General features: G+C 40.3%; 1 protein-coding gene across 1 annotated transcript in view; it reads right to left on the minus strand.

Moving 5' to 3' along the window:
* Positions 1-1,672: 1,672 nt before the first annotated feature.
* TYR (tyrosinase) overlaps positions 1,673-20,294 on the minus strand; it is a 73,590-nt gene continuing 54,968 nt past the window's right edge. Inside the window, exons 4-6 of the mRNA XM_050941686.1 lie at positions 14,979-15,160; positions 12,710-12,712; positions 1,673-1,896 (exon numbers count right to left, since the gene is read on the minus strand). Of these exons, the coding sequence (XP_050797643.1) occupies positions 1,673-1,896; positions 12,710-12,712; positions 14,979-15,160 (409 nt within the window). The remainder of the gene's footprint in view (positions 1,897-12,709; positions 12,713-14,978; positions 15,161-20,294) is intronic.

Below are 20,294 nucleotides of genomic sequence, written 5' to 3' on the forward strand. Positions count from 1 at the left end.
TATAAAAGTCCTAAGTGAACATGGCCCAAACTGGAGAAACATGGGACCAGAAACTGAAGAACAGGACTGAGGGACAAAAACAAAGGATCAGTCAACATGATGACTGTCATGGAAGGTCTAAGGCTTTCCCAGTGCTACAAAATGTGGTAACTTGGGCCAACTTATCATTTCTGTCTTGTCTGTTCTTATTTGTCTGGCATAAATGTATGTCTGGACACTCTAAGTGACAAGAATTCTATCTGAAATTGTATAAATAATGGTATCTGTAACAAAACATGTCTGCATAAATACTACACATAGTTATCAGTGGAGCTCAAACCTGGGACCATCACCTATGCACCCCTTTTCTACGAGAGAGACAGGAAAACTGTTAACTTCTAATACCATGTCTATACTACCCCTTATGTCAGAAAAACTCATGTCACTCAGGCCCAGGGGTATGAGCAACATAAGTTTTGCTGGCATAAGCACTTGTGTTCACAGAGCTATGTTAGCAGGAGACTCTCTCACTGACATAGCTATCGCTGCTCATTTAGGTGGCTTTATTATGGTGACAGGAGAGCTCTCTCCCATCCGCACAGAGTGGCTACATGAGCTATCTTACAGCAGTGCAGCTGTCTTGCTACAGCTATTCCGCTGTAAGCTTGCTAGTGTAGACATGGCCTGAAGTGTCACTGGAGCCAACCACAATATGATGCTATTCTCTAAAACCAATGTATGACAATAGGATGAATGAGCAGAGATATGTGAGTTGATGCTGCTGGGGACAGATGTGAACTGGGATTACTAACAGCCATTTAGAAGTCTGCACTCCTGAGGGTGAGGCATTTCTGTTGAGGTTATTCAGGTAAATACATCTCATTCTGTGATGCACTGGTCATTTGTAAAGAGCATGAACCCATCTTTCTTTACAAGCAATTGCAAGCCAAAAACTGTCCACAGCTGGCAAACAGCTAGAATGAGGCTTCGACCCTAGCTTTAGAACAAACACAACTCTAAGAAAAGACTAACTGAAACTTTTTAAACAAATGAGGAGCAGTTTTTGAGAGGCTACAGCTTGATGCTGATGGCACTCAATCAAGGACAAATACATTATTACTGGAGGTGGAAGGGAAATAATTCTCCCTTAAAAGAAAAAATCTGTCTCCTGATTACTCACTCTAATCAGACGCACAAGTATTATTCTTCTCTTAAATTAAAAGCAGATGAACAACAGAGTATAATATCCCCAGTCTTGCAATCAGATACAGACAAGTGACAGCAGTCCCTGTCTGAAACCTGCTCATATGGCTCTTGTTGCAGGATTGGGGCCTAAATTCAGAACAACATTAGAAAGTGCAAATAAAATAGCAGATGGCCAAAAGCAGGAGCCATCAACCTGGGAAATGGCTTGGTTCCATGAGAGTTCTGTTTAATTAAGAATAGGCAATACCTAGTATAGTCACAGGAAGCAAAGTAACATACATTAGTTTTTATTAGGAAATGTTCTATGGGGAGATTTTGATAATACACTACAGTACAGTATTGCATGTTACATGAGCAATGATATTCAGGACATTCTACACCCCTTATGCAGTGCATCACAGCAAGCTATTCTGTAAACATGTACCAAACAATGCATGCTTGATTTAGTGTTAGCACCTTAACATCATTGCTGGATTACAGGTGGCTTTTATAAATTTGACTGATAAGACACATTGTGATCATCTTCACTTTCCATGAGTAAAGGCTGTGTTTCTGCAGCTCTTCCCCGTCTCTTCTTCCTACACCCCAGAACAATAAGTCCTGTGATCAGAGCGGTAATTATGCCACCAACCACAGCTGCTCCGACCAACCACTGCCAGATCTGACGGGCTTGCTCCAGGTAGGGCATCAAAAAGTCCTGGAATGAGTCAACTGCAAAAAAAAATGACAGAACTCATTTTATGCTATGTAATGCACTGTCAGTTTGTGGAAGATAGCAGTTATATGATAGCTCATGCTGGAAAACTTTGAATAATACTAATGATTTGTATTGCTGTAGTACCTTTTATCTCAAGGTCACACAGTATTTAAAAATCTTTAATAAATCAAGTCTCTCCTCATTCAATGAGGTAGATAAGTATTATCCATAACTTACACATGGGAAAACTGAGGCACAAAACCTACCAGCCTTTAAATGACTTCACCCAATATCACACAGGAAATGCTGGATGAAATTACAAATAAAAGTAGTGAAGAAAGTAAATAAGGAAGTGTTATTTACTCCTTCTTATAACACAAGAACTAGGGGCCACCAAAGGAAATCAATAGGCAGCAGGTTTAAAACAAACAAAAGGAAGTATTTTTTCACACAATGCACAGTCAGTCTGTGCCAGAGGATGTTGTGAGGGCCTAGACTATAACAAGGTTCAAAAAAGAGGTAGATAACTTCATGGAGGATAGGTCCATCAATGGCTGTTAGCCAGGATGAGGAGGGATACAAAACCCAGCTTCTACTTTGCAGTAAAGCCGTGGTTCTCAAATACAAACAGGCTTATTCTGTCCTAGTTAGGAATCAACTCAGTCTGATTTCTCTTCAGTGATTATTTCAGTCCATTATCTCAAGGGCACCACGAGAGTCAAAGCTCTCAGTTTAGCTCTTCATCATGTAGCACTATAAATGTACACAAGACTCTGGAGTAGGAGACCAAACGTGATACTGCTCACCCAATAGGGTTTCTATTCCATGGGATGGATTCTCCATTACCCTGGCTGTTTTGCATTTATGCATTTTGCATTTTTGCATTTATATCTGAGGAAAGTGAGTGCACAGGGCTAACATGTTGGTTTGGTAATATTTTCCACCTATTTTATACTCTGCACAGATGTAATGTCTACTCAGGGTGCCAGGTAGTGGAAAACGCATCCCTCAAGGTAAAGAATGGGGTGGAGTCCCTAAAGTCTGAGTTAGTTGCATAATCAGGGTGGACAAAGAGGCATTCTTTCTGAAACATGATGAGTCTGAGTATGGTCTTGGTTATACTGGTGAAAATCTACAGTAACTCATTGACTTCACTGATGTTGCACTCTGGATTTACACTGGTTTAATTGATGTCAGAATCTGGTCACCCAACTCTAGTTATTTTCACTGGTGGAACGAAGAGAATGAATCCAATGCGAAATTTATTCATCAGTTTTAATTACAGTTGAGAAAAATATTCAATGAAACCAGGCCAAACTTTAGATGAACCCCTCATCCCCCTCTGGGCTCTTTATGCAGGGTAAAAGGGCCAGAAAGGTATAAAGGGTTGTCAAAGCCATGTATCTGACTGGTTGAGGATTCTCCCAGCCCAGAATTGAAGACGACAACCATAAGTCTGCCCTCCAAAGACCACCTCGCAAGCCCTGCCATAGGGAACTTGCCAGGGGCAAAGCTAGAGGCAGAATAGGCATGTTGAAGGCAGAACTGCCGCACAAAGCACTTCAGAGATCCCTGGTGGTGCTGTGATCCACAGGGGACCACAACTTAGACAGGCCCCCAGGCACTTCAGCCCCTGGTGCAGCCCCCAAAATGGGAAGTGGTTGCTGAATAACTTGCCGTCCACTGAAGAGTCCTGGGATCCATTTAAAGTAGACCCAAGATGGTCTGTGGTTTCCCTGGGAAAGCATGAACTTCTGCAATCTTGACTGACTTGTTTTGATGAAACCAAAATGTCAAAACCAAACTCATTAATGCTGGTGTGACTCCTTAGTGAAGCACAACTGGTGAATTACTCACAGAACCAGTTATAACTACTTATAAGTTATGGGTGAGGAAAGCATAAACTGTTGGATGACTATGCACCCATGCAGTTGGAAATTTACTCAGATGTTTAGAAGTAAGGTTGTTGATAGTAAAAAGGCTGGGAGTTAGTGCTGTTGGATATTAAATATGGAATACCATAAGGATTGCATTTTAAGTCTGAATTGGACCTCACCTCAGCCCTTAGCTATTTTCATTTTAAGCTTTGCATGTGTGGAATATGGCCAGCAGATTTTTAAAGATAATGTATGAGGTGACTTAGACAAGCTGTTCTGGAGAAATGGGGCTCAGAAAGCATAAATATTAATTATGCTTTGAATGTCCTTGTAACATTCTTACTGCTTCTGTCCCACAATCACTTGTCCTAGAAACTTCAGCTGAGGTCACTCAAAGCACCCTTTTAGAAGGGAAAAGCAGTGCTGGGAGCTGTATACTGGTGTATTCCAAATGGTCAGTTGGTCTCTAAAGGAATTTCAAACAGCACTCAATGATTAGTGGGAACCAACACATTAATCTGAAAAAAAAACAACAAGTCTCTCTAGCCCTTTTCTTACGAAGACAGACTCCAAAATGAAAACCAAATCAATCTCTAACATATATATCCTCACAACACCCCTGTGATATAGTTCCCATTTTACAGATGGGGAAACTCAAGCAGTGAAAGATTAAGTGACTTGCCCAAAGCCACGTAGGAAGTCAGTGGTAGAACAAGGAGTTAAACCCAGGTTTCTTGGATCCCCAGAGAGCACCTTAACCACTAAACTATCTTCTATTGCAAGAAAGAGTTTTCCCTGCGATGCTCACATCAAAATTAACCTCCTCCCCTACTACTGTTCTCTCTCTAGTCCAGGGTTGCCCTTTTGTAGGAACATTTTCTCCCAGCATGCCTTTCTGGGACTGGCCCTCACTCAGTAGAGCCAAGCAGCTACAACTCTAAAGGGGCCATTTTGGAGTTGGTTGTATTTTCCTCTCTTCTAGCTAGTAAGTACCTGTTTTATTTCCCCTTTCTTATTGTTGAGTAGATGGCACTTTCTCACAGTCACAGCTATTTTCCATAAAATAAAGGGTTTGTTGCTTTTTTTTTTAAAAAAAAATTCCTATCCATTCTATACCTGCCAATGTATGGGTTTATTTTAGCTCTAACTCTAATTCTAAATTTCCTGGCTTTTAAATGGCTAGTTTTTGTTTGTTTGTTAATACTGTTATTTCAAAGTTTTCCTTTTACCCTTAAGTTTCTAACAATGGCTATTAGAGAGCAAGGTGGGTGAGGTAATATCTTTTATTGGGGCAGCTTCTGTTGGTGAGAGAGACCAGCTTTTGAGCTACACAGAGAACATCAGGTCTGGGAAAGGCACTCGGAGTGTCACAGCTAAATACAAGGTGGAACAGATTGTTTAGCATAAATATTTAATGCATATTATAAGAGACCGTTCAAGGTGAAGCATCCAGTTAACATCTCGACAGTCATAGGACAAAAAAGGGAGGTTAGTGGGTTACAGATTGTTGTAATAAACCATAAATCCAGTACCTTTATTAAGTGAATGATTTTTAGTGTCTAGCAAAGTTATAGTAAGTGGATGTGCTCTTTATTGTTCCAGTCGCTTTCCTATGACCTTGTCTTGCTCAGTTTTTTTTCCACCTGTTGGGCCACAGCATATCTGCACTGAAAATTTCTGGCCCATTGTCTCTCATATGTTTAGACAGTAAGCTATGTAGGGCAGGGGCTGACTTGTTATACCACAATGGGGCCCTTATCCCAGTTTGGTGCATCTAAGAGTTACAGCAGTGCAAACAATAACTGATATGAATACATTCTCTGATCCTTGACTCTAGTTAATGATTTTTGTCTGAGAATAAGAAGAGAAGAAAAATCTAAAACGAGTGATAAAATAGATGCTTTGTGGAAGGGTAACAGGAAGGAGCATAGTTCTTGAGCATTTTAACATACCTAAGAACTTATTTAAGAAGTATAAGAAGCTACTTATGTTGTCGTCCTTATGAGTCTGGCTGATATGTAGAAAGAGTATGAGTGGCTTGCTAGGAAGTATAAAAATATGAACCTAATTTTTGAGAAAAAATGTGAGATTTTGAGGTCTTAGCTGCAACTTATTCTAGGATGAAACTCTGCTTCTCTCATTTTTTATTGGATTCTTTCAATCCCTTTCCCATTTATGTTATGCCTTTTGCTATAAGATTGTGAGTATAAAGAGAACTGTGTTGTGTACATATATTGTATTGGGGTTTTAGGTCTGTGTGTACTTGTGTGTTTACACACACATCACAGAATCAGGAAATATTTTAGCTCCTTAAGTAAATTGGAGCCGGAAACTTATCATGGAAATCTTGATACTGTCAAAATGATACTGAAAATGAGCCTTGTTGTGCAGTCCTCCTTCCTGCAGAGTTTGACTGGAACAAAAAATGTTCCTCTGTGGCTTCTTAAAACCTTACACTGTTCTGCAACCATCTTTTGACTCCATCATTATCAATCTGGAGGACAAGGGCTCCTCATTTGTCAGCCTTATCCTTGGTAAAATGTAACGTGGCACGGGGCCAGCTGGGGCTGCTGCATGATCTAACAGAGGGGAACTATTACTGTCTTCCATATTACCACTGACTTAAATGCAGTTAAGCATGTCTCTGCCCTGTTTTAACCTCAACCAGCACAGAATTTCTCTAACAAGCTAGAGGCCAGTAGCCACCTCCAGGCATCTACTGCCTGTTTTCAGTTTCCTTTGCCACAGAAAAGATCCATGCAATCGCTACCTTGAAGTTACCATGGCAACTCGGATGCCAGAGCACAGAGTGTCCCCAGAGGCAGTGCTAGCCAACTGGGGGCCCTAAACAGGACCATTTTACTCCTCCCTTACACACAACACATACTACTAATTAACAGGGGGTCCCTTTGAACTGCTCAAGGACCTAAGCAATTGCTTAGTCTGCTTATGCCTACTAGTGGTTCTGGCCCAGTGATCTGTAATGCACACCAGTAAAAATCCGTTTGTTCCTGTACATGTATGTCTGCCGATTAGAACCCCCCAGAATTCCAAAGACCCAGTTACCACAGTCAATTACTTTAATCCATAATACTGCCAGGTCAGAGAGCACAGCAAAAATGGCCCCTCTGAAACACTCAGAGTAAAACTGGGTGATTAGGAAATGCCAGTGAACTGAAAAATCCATTAAATAAATAAATGAATGCATAAATAGTTTGGGGTCCAACAGAACATTTTTTTGACCCCAAATGAAACACTTCATTTCAGTTTTGATCATTTTTTTTAACATTTAAAAAAAATCTTTAAAATAAAATTAAAGGAATTTTCTGAATGCAAAGTCATTTTGAATTAAAAAAAATCAAAATGTTTTGTTTAGAAAATGTCAAAATGAAACATTTAGCTTTTGGATTTTTTTTTTCCGGGTGGAGAAGGCTCTGACACAGACAATTCAATGAAATCAACATAAATTCACAAAACATGTTGGTGTCGCTGAATCTGCATTTTTCAACAAAAAAAGTTTTGAGTGAAAAATTTAACCCAGCTCTACTTGAGAGACACTTTGGTGAGTCAAATTCAGTTCAACTTATTTGTTTGTGTTTTAATTTAATAAACTTAAAAGACTCATCCTAAATGCTAGGTGCCATTGTCATTGATTAAAAATGAACTCTTAATTAAGCTATTGCAAAACCAAATAGCAACCAATCCTGCCTCCTGACATCTGACCATCAGTTAGTAACAATTACCAGCAAAATCTCCCAATCCCTCAGTTTTCCAGAGACAAATACAAATAATAACCCCAGCACAGTCCCCACATTCAATTTCTTAACTGCCTATTTTCAAAAACAAACAACCCTGCAATCATTCATTGTGTCTCTGTTGCATTCGTGGAACTATATGGACTCTCTCTGGTGGCTGCTAGGAGTGGTAGAAAAAACCACTCCTATTCCCAAAAACAACGAGGAGTACTTGTGGCACCTAGGAGGCTCCTTGTTGTTTTTGCTGATACAGACTAACCTGGTTACCACTCTGACTCCTGTTCCCAGTGGCTTGTCTAGCACAGTGCTTCCTGGAGATTTTGCCAGAGTGGTGTTTCCCTGAAAAATAGGCCAGTGCACTATCGGTACAATAGAACACTAATAAAGGACAAATCCACCTTCAAATTTAGAAGTCCCTTTAGTGGTACAAAGCTGTAACAAACCTGCTGGGACTTGGAGGATGGAGCACGGGTTGCAGGAGAGAAGAGTTTGGAGGAAGCACCAGAAAGTTAGTCAGTGTGCACGTGATTAGGATGCTAGTTCAATTGCAGCATCTCTGAAAATAGTTCTCTTAATAAAGAATGTGTTTAGTTTGAGAAGAATAGTCATTTTGTGCTATTCCTTGATATGTGATACATGATACAACAGCCTTTTGAACATTTCTTCTACCCAACCTGGGTCTAGGATAAGACCATTTCAGGGTTAAGTTTGGACACATCAAAAACAAAATTCAGCTGGCTAGCAAAAGGGAAAAAACAAAAGCCATTGAATCATTTATTCATTCACATACACCCAGGATATGTTGGCAATGACTTGCTGCTTCCTGTCATATGCATTTCTATTGCCTTATCCAGTTAGCTATTTAACACCATGTTTAAAAGCAATATTTGAGACCACAAAGAAATTGTATGCATCTAGTTCAGCCTTGCAAAATTCTGCTTCCCCAGGGTGAGTCATTATGTGTGTTTGTTTGTTTTTCTTGATGGACAAAGAAAATGTCAGTCAGATTTTAATCGCCATTAGTTATGGGGGGGGAAGGCCAGGAAAGATTTATTTATTTATTTATTCATTCATTCAGCCAGATTCTTGTTTGCTTAGTCCACTTTGTAATCATGGCTGTAGAGATGGTCAGTGGAGAATTCCTGCTGTGCGAGGGACATTTTGGGGGCAGGGCATTGCTGAGAGGATCCTGGTGCTTGATCGTCCATTGTGGAAATTAGAGTGGCTCCCTTGAAGTTCTAACTTGTGTCAAAACTGGGCAGATCAGGGAGCCGTGACTGGGTCCCTGGCAGGCCTTCTCTCACTCTGCTTGGCAGCAGTTGAGAATCAGTTCCTGTGTGTGTAGGCTGGTGAAAAGTTTTATTATCATTTTTAAAGGCTAGGCTTCTACCTCTCACTGCAAAATCACATTGCAGTAGGTTCCAGCATACACACCTACCACTGACGACACACACACACAAAATGGTTACTGAGAAAAATTGGTTACTTTTGTATCTTTAAGTGATATCAGTCAAATGTTCCCTGATGTATCTATAGCACAATAGAGCATGTTTTCTTCTGATTTACCCAAAGTTAACAATTACATTGACAAAGCTGCTCTTTAACAGCTTGCTCATCTTCATTCCAAGAAAGAAGGCTGGCCACAGCTATACAATATCCAGTGTTCTCCAGTTATATCTTTTCTTAATTTGTTCCTGGCTTCCCAAATGATAGTTGCCTGCTACAAAAGGACATGCAGGTAAGGAGAGAAGTTAACTTTTTAAAATCCGTATTTCCTGTTATCAAATAAACAACTTTAGCTAATATCCAAACTTTCCACTCCTATTCCCTCCTCTCTAAGGCTCATTTTTTAACATTGGTTTCCTCCTCCTTTTCCAATTAACCTTATTTTTCACTTTCCAGAGCCTGAGGAAATTCCCATGATTGAAACACTGTCTTATTTTTTCTTTTCTTTTCTAACTTGATAGTCTAATTCTTTTTTTAGTCATGCAATTTAGGGATTTAAACTGCATCCCAAGAGAACAGTTAACATGCACTGTTGATTTTAATTACATCCTATCATCCAGGCATCTGCATTTTATCTCACCTAGCTGTTGCCATTTTATTGTCAGCTCTCCAGTTCCAGAGCCCTTGTCTGTTCTAGCCATAGTGTATGCTGCTGAATACCTCAAAGATGGAAAGAGTCATCAAGGTCTCTTGAAGTTGGCATGGGTCTGTCTGTGTGCTACTATGCTGCTGGTCAATTTGCCACAACAGGATACGTTTGAGTGGAGATGACAAAGTTCGATTCTGGAGATGGATTTCCCCAAAGTCATGGTTGTCGGCAGTCTTGTCTCTCTGAGAACACCTCAGACTAGGCCTTCAGGAGCACACCCAATATCCACCAAACTGCAAAGCTGCACTGCAGGCCTATTAAGCATCTGTGATGCTGGTAGGCCAGATGCCAGCTCTTGCCAAGAGCTAACAAACTCGTAGCTGGAGACCAGACCAGTTGTCCTCTGTGTTAGTTTTGCTCAGAATAGGCATTAGTCTTATAGGAATGTATTTAGTGTTTAGACTCTGTGGAATGCTTGTAAATTGCTGCATATGTTAATCTCACTTGTAACGTCTGTATTCCATGCCACAAGAAAACATGTAAGTTTTGCTTTATAACTTTGAGGATGTTTTCTCTGAACGTCTGAACCCAGGCATGGGAATCACAAAAGATTGGTTAATGGCCCTATTGCACCTGGGAAATACTACGTTTAAGGAAGCTCATCCTGTGGACTTGGAAGCTGAATGAATGAAATAAAATAAAATCACAGGAAAGATTTTCATCTTTTTGGCTGTTTAAACTTTGACAGGGCCAGAGACTCTAAACTGAAGCTAGAGATCACCAGGAGTTGCCTCCTGGGTCCTCCGTGAAAGAGGTTTTGAACTGACAAATCACTTCAACTCTGTCACTCTTAGGATTTAGATGGTAACTCATTTGTGTGTATTTGTTTGCTTGCTTTGACCTATAAATAACTTATTCCCTTTTCCTAGTTAATAAACTTTTAGATAGTTTATTACAACATTGGTTACAGGTGTTGTCTTTGTTGTAAGATCTAAGGTACCAAGTGATCTGGGGTAAGTGACTGGTCTCTTGGAACTAGAAGCAACCTGAATGTGGTGTGATTTTTGGTGTGAGTGACCATTTATCACTAAGTCAGGTTTGCGTGGGTGGCAAGATAGACTGGAGAGTCTAAAGGGACTGTCTGTGAGTCCGTGGTAAGACTCTTATAATGATCCAGGAGTTCACATTTGTTACTAGCTTGGTGAAATCTAATTATCGACCACACCACCAGTTTTGGGTGTCTGCTCTGTTTGTGGCAGTCTGCCCTGAGGTAAGGCAGCTGTGAGCCACTCCAGACAGTATCCATATACAATTTTAATCACACTGCATTATCTTTTACTCTGCCTGCAGCCCAGCATCACCTGCACTTCTCTTCACCTGTATCTGTTGAAGTTACAGCATCAAACACCTTAGTTAAGTATTTCAAAAATGAAAACTTGTATTTAGGCTACTAGGTTTATATTTAAGTATCTGCCTGACTCCTCAAAAGTGTGACTCAGCCATCAATACCTAGTGAGGTCACCAAATATCTCCCATTGATATTAAGGGGAGCTGTTGGGTGAAAGTTTGGCATGTGTCTAAAAACGGATTCAGGAGTTAGCTTTAAGGAATTATTTCTGGAAATAACTTGGCCTAAGCTTCAAACACTAGTACTCAGCATCCTGTTTGTACTATAATAATACATATTATGGCAGGCAGCACCAGGTGGTGCTGTTACAGTCTTCCAAGTCTTTTATTAGCATTCAAGCAAATGTTCAGTCTTGGGAAGATAAGCTGTGTGGTGGCATTAATTTTCTTATGCAAGGTGAGTGGGATCGTGGGCTCCTTGCCTCAGCCGGAGTTAATTCTTGGGGCACAGTTGGTTCCTGGGATTGGGCTATGCATATTTGCATTGTAATTCATGAAAGAAGGGATTACTCTTTGTGGTCACCTCTGTTCCAGCAAGCATATGTCTAAATAAGACACTCTGAATATATGCAGAATCCACCTTACTGATTTCTTCTCCACTGGGAGGCTAGCCTGCAAGACTCCAGACATCTGCTACTGCTCAGCAGAAGTGGAGCAATATAATTCCTGTCCTTGACTGACTCTTTCTCACTGGGTCTCTTTCCATCTTTATATGTCTCCTACCTCCCTGCTCATGTTCTATCTATAATCACAGTTAGTCACTTCATTTCAACATCTTGACTGAATCTCTGCTATTGTCACATCACTCCTTTCCTCCATCTGCTTTGAAATAAAACTTTTATTTGACCATTCCTCATTCTCCTTACTCCTGTCCCATTACCCATCCTCCTACTCATCAGCAAGGTTCTGCATTAGCTTCTATCTCTTCTCAGACCATGATCTATGAGAAAATCATCACTGCTAATTTTTTTTGGCATTGTACCTTTTCACTGTACCTACCATGCAAATCAGCCGTAGCTCCTTGCCTTTGATCACAGAGTCATCTTTTCTAGTCCTTCTTGATCACGTTGCAGCATTTTGGTGTCTTGTAGCATATGAGCTCGAACAAGAAGCCAGCACTTGTCTCTCTGAGGCTATGTCTACTCTTCAAGTTGGAGATTCAAATAGACATACCTGCACTAGCTCTGATTGAGCTAGTGTGCTAAAAATAGAAGTGCTGCTGTGGCAGGAGGGCCTAGCCATCCTCAGTAAAATTCCATCCAAGTCACTAGGTACGTACTTGGGCAGCTGGCATCTCCTGTCACCTGTGCCACTGTGGCTCTGTTTCTATTTTTAGCATGCGAGCTCAATCAGAGCTAGCATGGGTATGTCGCCTCAAGCTTGAAATTATACCTCCAGTTCAAAGTGTAGCTGTATCCTTACTGTGAATCCAGCGCTTCTGACTAGGGAAAAGCCCAACTCCAAACACTCAAACCCACCTGAATCTTTGGATATCCAGAATCTGAATGTTATCGCTCTGGCCTATTTTTAATTTTGAACCAATTATTTCTTTCTAATAAAGAATGACAACTTAGGCTCCAACCCTGCAACTGGGACTGAAGAGGGACTTGAGTGGCACATAGACCTTGTGCAGGTTCTCTGTACACGGATGAATTTCACCCTTACTGCTGATCTTTCAGCAGAAATAAAGAACCATCTTAACCCACCCTCCTGCAAAGCAGCTAGAAAGGACAGACTTGATTTTGTCTGCAGTGTAGTTGTAGCTGTATCAGTTCCAGGATATTAGAGAGACAAGGTCACTGCGGTGGTAATATCTTTTATTGGACCAACTTCTGTTGGTGAAAGAGACAAGCTTTCTAGCCACACAGAGCTCTTGAAAAAGAGGTCTCTCACCAACAGAAGTCAGACCAATAAAAGATATTACCTCACCTACCTTGTCTTTCTAATATTGCACTTAATCACTTTTAGTTCTTTTTTATACCAGATTCCTCCTGTGTCTGATTTCTGGTATACTTCTGCAGTGCTAATGTATTTTGCAGTGTTTTGAACTTCCTCAATATTTGGCATTTTTTCTTAAAGCCCCAGTTCCTGGAATTAAGTGATTGATGTGAAAATCACAGTTTTCATTTAAAAATAAATGAAAGCTTCTAGTTCAAGAGAAAAGCTTGAAATCATGAACCCTAAAGATTCAGAAACTAGAATACAAAATAAGCCCCAAATGTATCACTTTAAAACCACTCTTGAGATTTTTTTTTTTCAATCATAGGAGAAATACTGATTCCTGCTTATGCTGTAGTTCTAAAATGGGCATCGGATTAGCTAGGACAATGATACTTGAAATAATCAGCCATAAAAATAAGTTTTGGGGATAGCAGTGAATCACAAGCTGCTAGACTGTGTTTAACAAAAGAATTGAATGAGCAGGCTGAACACTATTTTGGAGCAGTTTACTAAGCATGCAGAAGTCAGACGCTATCATTAGGAAGCAAAATCTTTCGGAGGGCCAGAGCTGCCTGAAAGTACTGTAGTATTGTTCAGACAGAGTGAAAAAGGCTATTCGGGTAAATGTTAGTCTTGCTAAAATGTTTCTGCTCCCTTTGATATATGATTACTGGACTCTTGGCTGCCGATTGTGTTTGCAACTGAACAGACACATTCACAAAAGATTGCACAGTTCCTTGATCTCATTCATTTCTTGATACTTTATAAAAGTCTTGATCTTCTAGCTGTACTTTGTGTCCCAGGTTTGAATCTCTGATCCAAATGCCCCTCAACATTGGTCTAATCATCCCATTGGCCTATCTTAGTAATTGTCGAACTTAAGTCCAAGATCTGAATGCTCCTCAGCTCTGGGGAAAGGTTAGGTCTCGAACAAAATTTGTCCTTTATCTTAGTGCATGCAGATCTTACTGAAGCCTACACTGCTAAATGGCCCCATCCTATATATCAATACTATTTCTAAATCATGCACATTTAATTCATTTTAAGTTATAATAAAGACCCTCATGTAGCCCTTTAGTTGCATTCTGTAAAAATCAGAGGAGTAGCCATGTTAGTCTGGATCTGTAAAAGCAGCAAAGAGTCTTGTGGCACCTTATAGACTAACAGACGTTTTGGAGCATGAGCTTTCGTGGGTATTTTGACGAAGTGGGTATTCACCCACGAAAGCTCATGCTCAAAACATCTGTTAGTCTATAAGGTGCCACAGAATTGTTTGCTGCTTTTACATTCTGTAAAAATGACACTGCGTATCTCATGGTGAAATTCATCACTGTGCAAAGAGCCCGTACAAAGCTCATGAGTCCTACTTAAGCTTTATTTTGAGGACTTAAATAGTTCATTGGCCGTTTTCTGGGGTGAAGTTAATCCTCGATAATTAAGATAACAGATTTATTAAGTTTCCAAGTATAAAAGGTAATTTTCCAGCTGCCGGTCCTGAAACCTGAGCCTGGGATCTGAAACTCCAGCCGGGTTCTGTGTGTCTTGCAATTGTCACCATTAATAAAGAATCTGCAGGACAGATTCTGCCCTCAGTTATGCCTCTCAGTTATGCAGTTACATAGGACCAGATCTTTGGCTTTTTAAAATTGGCATTGATTTAAGGAGCAGTGCTAATTTACAACAGGCCTGTGGCCTTTGTATTAGGCCCTCAGTGAAATCTGACTTAGTCCAGCTGTACTCATTGGGTTTGCACTAGTATAATTGAAAGCAAAACATGGCCTTGCCTTTGGATTTTTTTTAATAATTCTGTTGATAATTACAGCCTCCCATAGCTGCCTGTGTTGGCTGTGCAGTACTGACAGATGACAAACTTCCTTTGGTCACTAAACCAATCAGATATAACTGCGAATATTCTCACCAAATAAATCTGGTTAAGAAGGCACCTTTTGAACTTAGTCTCTTTACAGATATATGCTATATAAAGGTGGCAGATTCAGAATTTGCCTATCACTAAACATTACCTGGGTCTGCTAGATATTCATAATCATATCCCAGCTCCCTTGATGGGGTAAAAAATTCTCCATTTCTGTAGAGAGGAATAAATGGGACCATGTAATATTCGCGATTGTGTCCAATGGGTGCATTGGCTGCTGGGTAAACTTCTCGCAGAGGTCTGTGTCTTCTAAGCCATTGTTCAAAAATACTGTAGAAGAAAGAGAATGTGGATTAATAAGAACAATGCTCCTCTTTACAAAAACAGAGAAACTCAGTGGGCCTGATTCGCTATCTTGATCCCCGAGGAGTGATTAATACCTGTCCAAAGTGAATTTGAGGGTATGTGTAAAATGCTATCAAATCAGCATGGTAGCAATTTACGCCTACCAGGTTCTCAGTTAGCACAGCTGTAAGTTCCTGCACAAAGTGCAAGCCAGTGAAGACTCAAGCCTGGTATCTGCAATGCTTTGCAGATACTGATTATGTTTTATAATTCAGTGACTGTAATTTATGCAGCAATTATAGTGTAATTACATTGTGGTTGTGCTTTCTGATAGTTAATTACTACTAATTCACATAACCAGAATGTTAACTATGGGACTGAATTAAGTATATTACTGCTCCTTTGATTTCATACTTAATACATGTGCTCTTTAGAATCTAGGCACATTATCTGCATTGCATTTACACTGTAATCAGTCTAAGCATTCATTTATTATAGCAGGTTGGTAGCACTATAGTTAAGGTTGAGACTAGCTTACTTTTAAACAACTGATTTCTCCAAGTGGTCTAAAATCCACATGCTTACTTAGATTGTCTTGAAAACTGCTGGCCGTCATGATGGCTTGGGGCAGTGTTAGTGGTCCAAATTGAAGGTGGTTTGAACATGGTGATTTGACATACAGCCCCTCCCCCCTCAAAATCAGGTGATATCAAAATGTCATGGTTCTTAAAGCTCAAGATGACATGCTGTGGCCACTGAACTCGAACAGCACCACTGTACTGTGAGTTGGAGTCCTGGTAGCTTTCTGAGAATGTGTTGTGCATATTTATTGCTCAGCTCTGTCGGAGCTCCTTCTAGAGATTATGCTCAGGGAACAAAGTTTCTGGCTTATGAGCTGATATTTCAAAGTGCTCTGATATTCACATGCATGCTCAGATTTTACTTAAGAAGTATCATCTAGGAAAATGACATTAAACAGAGGGAGGACAAAAGTTTGTGGTAAACAGAAGCATTATGGTAATGAAATCATGTGGCACAGACCTCATCCATTTCCTGAACAGTGGGACTGACTGAAGAAAAGTAAGTAGCTGTGACTCTCATCAATGTCAGCATTACCAAAAGGGGTTGCTGAGCATCAGGAAAAGTTCTAGTCTAAGGACTGGGGTAAGGTTGACACTGGCTGATACAGTGTCAGGATACAGACACAGAGCAGTAACTCAAGTTTATCACAAAAAATAAACACAGACACCATTACTCATCTCAATTACACAAACCAAGGGATCACACATAGAGTTCTTGGGGAAAGGGAAATGTCAGACACTAGAAAAATGTAGTCACGTGGGCTATGGTCCTTTTAAAAACAGTCATAGCAAACATCCAGTGATATTTTTTACGCCACAAACTGCTGTATAAAATTAAGCAGTGGAAAAGCTACAATAAACTTTTACAAATGATACTCTAACCCAAAGGGCAGAATGTTTGGCCATCTTTCTCACCTCCTGTTAAGGTGGCACCAGATTTTCATTTCAACTGTGATACTATCACTTCACCATAATAGTGCTGTGACATATTAGGAGTAGTGGTATGAGCTGCGGTCATTTGGTCAATGGTGTCCTCAGATAACCCCCATCCCCCTCTCCCTCAATAAGGAGCTGATTTTAATAGTCAGAATGCTCTAAAATCCACAAGCATAACTGATAGCCTTGAAAACTTGTATGCCACAACAGAGGCTAGTATACAGTTTGTGATGCAAATTTGGGGTAATTTGACCAAGGGGTTCCCAAGAATACAGACCCCCCCACCCTCGTAACAGGAGCATCTTTTAATTTTTAAAATACTCTAGAATCATTGTGCGTAGTACGATTCTCAGAATGGGTATACTACTTGGTACAAATTTGGAGTCATTTGGTCAAGAGATTCCTAATATATAGCCCCTCCAGCCCCCATTAAGGAGCTTATTTTATTAAATCCACATGCATAGAGAGATTGTCTTGATAATTCATATTTAACAGGGGTTGGGTTGACAGTATGGGGGAGGGGCTGGGAGGAAGAACACCCATTGAGATGAATGAGTTAGTTCACACTTAGAACTATTGTCAGGCAGCATTCATCTCCATGGGCTATTCTGATTTGTCTGAGAAGAATGGGTCACTTTACACCTCTTTAATCCTCCTATGCCATTGAAGCTTGTACAGAGCCCCTTCTCCCTATATTAGCTCCCTTGCTGGTATGGGGCTCTCCTCCATTTTCCTTGCTCCTCAGAGACCATCAGTTACCACCTGCCTTCCACCCTGTAGTCCTACAGTGCTACTGGGGGCATTGATGAGCCAGGAGGAGGGCAGAGGTCATAGCTGAGTGACAGTGGAAGCCTCTCTCTGCCCCCTAAAAGATGATCCCCCGTCATGACCTCCTCATTCCCACCACTTCCTCAAAATAAAAAAAAGGGGAGAAATTCCCTGTTTAAAACTTTGCCAATGCAGAATTAAGGTCAACCAGCAGTGCCTTGTACCCTTCCAGAACAGCTAGTGTACCTATGCTTAACCTTCTAGAAACCAGGAAAGTAAGAGTTAATGTAAGACAAACTTAAACCTCTGAAAACTAGGAAATGTGGCATTAAGGTACACACTAGCTCTCCACCCTCTGCAAACCTCAGCACGGGAACCTGCGAGTTAATTCTATTAAAATCTGATGCAGGTTTCTGCTCAGAAATTCACAAGGTGCTGAGTGGTATGGGGAGAAGATGTTCTGTGGCTCCAATCCCTCCTGTTCACATCAAAGCCTTAGGGTGCCAAGGAGGAGGTCATGCAGTCTTTTGAGGTAGGTCAGTAAGGTACAGAACCATGGCTTGGGCCTTTTGGCATGAGTTTGATTCCCTCTGTGCTACCCAGCTGTTAATTTCATAGAATCATAGAACTGGAAGGGACCTCGAGAGGTCATCTAGTCCAGTCCCTTGCACTCATGGCAGGACTAATTATCTAGACCATTCCTGACAGGTATTTGTCTAACCTGCTCTTAAAAATCTGCAATGATGGAGATTCCCCAACCTCCCTAGGCAATTTATTCTAGTGCTTAACCACCCTGACAGTTAGAAAGTTTTTTCCTAATTTCCACCCTAAATCTCTCTTGCTGCAATTTAAGCTTCTTGTCCTCTCCTCAGAGTTTAAGAAAAATGATTTTTCTTCCTCCTCCTTGTAACAATCTTTTACATACTTGAAAACTGTTATCATGTTCCCTCTCAGTGTTCTCTTTTCCAGACTAAACAAACCAAATTTCAATCTTCCTCATAGGCCTTGTTTTCTAGATCTTTAATCATTTTTGTTGCTCTTCTCTGGACTCTTTCCAATTTGTCCACATCCTTCTTGAAATGTGGTGGCCAGAACTGGACACAATACTCCAGTTGAGGCCTAATCAGCTTAGAGTACAGTGGAAGAATTACTTCTCGTGTCTTACCACACTCCTGCTAATACAGCCCAGAAGAATGTTCATTTTTTTTGCAACAGCGTTACACTATTAACTCATATTTAGCTTGTGGTCCACTATGACCCCCAGATCTCTTTCCACAGTACTTCTTCCTAGGCAGTCATTTCCCATTTTGTATGTATGCAACTGATTGTTCCTTCCTAAATGGAGTACTTTGAATTTCATCCTAGTTCTCTAGTTTGTCCAGGTCATTTTGAATTTTAATCCTATCTTCCAAAGCACTTGCAAACCCTTCCAGCTTGGTATCATCTGCAAACTTTATAAGTGTACTCTCTATGCCATTATCTAAATCACCTACAAAAGCTCATGCTCCAAAACTTCTGTTAGTCTATAAGATGCCACAGGACTCTTTGCTGCTTTTACAGTCTCTGGGAATGGTTTTCTAACCACTTTTGCATCTACCTTATATTAGCTCCCTCTGGGTTGCATTCCCTAGTTTATTTATGAGACGGTCATGCAGGACAGTATCAACAGCTTTATTAAAATCAAGATATACCACATCTACCACTTCCCCGCCTCCACAAGGCTTATTACAATGTGAAAGAAAGCTAACGTTGATTTGACATGATTTGTTTTTGACAAATTCATGCTGACTGTTATTTATCACCTTATTATCTTCTAGATGTTTGCAAATTAATTGATTGCTTAATTATTTGCTCCATTATCTTTCTGGTAATTCCCTGGATGGTCCTTATTTCACTTTTTATAGATGGACACTATATTTGCCATGACTTTTCGAAGATAATCACTAATGGCTCAGAGGTCTTCTCAGTCAGCTCCTTGAGTATTCTAAGATGCATTTCATCAGGCCCTGGTGACTGGAAGACATCTAATTTGTCCAAGTAATTTTTAACTTGTTCTTTTTCTACTTTAGCCTCTTACGATCCTACCTCATTTTCACTGGCATTCACTATGTTAGACATTCAATAACTACCAACCTTCTTGGTGAAAAGCAAAACAAAAGTCATTAAGCACCTCTGCCATTTCCACATTTTCTGTTGTTATTTCCCACCCCTACTTGAGTAATGTGCTTACCCTGTCCTTGGTCTTCCTCTTCTAATGTATTTGTAGAATTTTTTCTTGTTACCCTTTGTCTCTAGCTAGTTTGATCTCTTTTTGTGCCTTGGCATTTTTAATTTTGTCCCTACATATATTCAATATGTTAGGTTTTGTGTCTGAAATCCCTGTCCTGATCTCCAGGTGCCTACACTGCAATAATCTAACCACACAAGGTGAAATTCACACATTAGCAGCATGTTCATTGACAGCTCAGGAATATCCTTGAATGGGGAAGGGAGTGATTGTCATAAACAGATAGCTAAGGGTTAATGTTCTTTTACCTGTAAAGGGTTATCACAGGGAACCAAACACCTGACCAGAGGACCAATCAGGAAACAAGACTTTTTCAAATCTGGGTGGAGGGAAGTTTTGGGTGTGAGTCCTTTGTTCTTTGTCCTATGTCTGTGCCCTCTTGGCTCTGAGAGTGATTTTTCTATTTCCTGCCTTTCTAATCTTCTGTTTCCAAGTTGTAAGTACAAGGATAGTAAGACAATAGGTTTATATTGTTTTCTTTTGTATTTACATGTGTGTAGTTGTTGGAATGTGTTAAATTGTATTCTTTTTGGATAAGGCTGTTTAT

This window comes from Gopherus flavomarginatus, chromosome 1 (genome assembly GCF_025201925.1).
Source record: "Gopherus flavomarginatus isolate rGopFla2 chromosome 1, rGopFla2.mat.asm, whole genome shotgun sequence".
NCBI classification, from domain to species: Eukaryota; Metazoa; Chordata; order Testudines; family Testudinidae; genus Gopherus; species Gopherus flavomarginatus.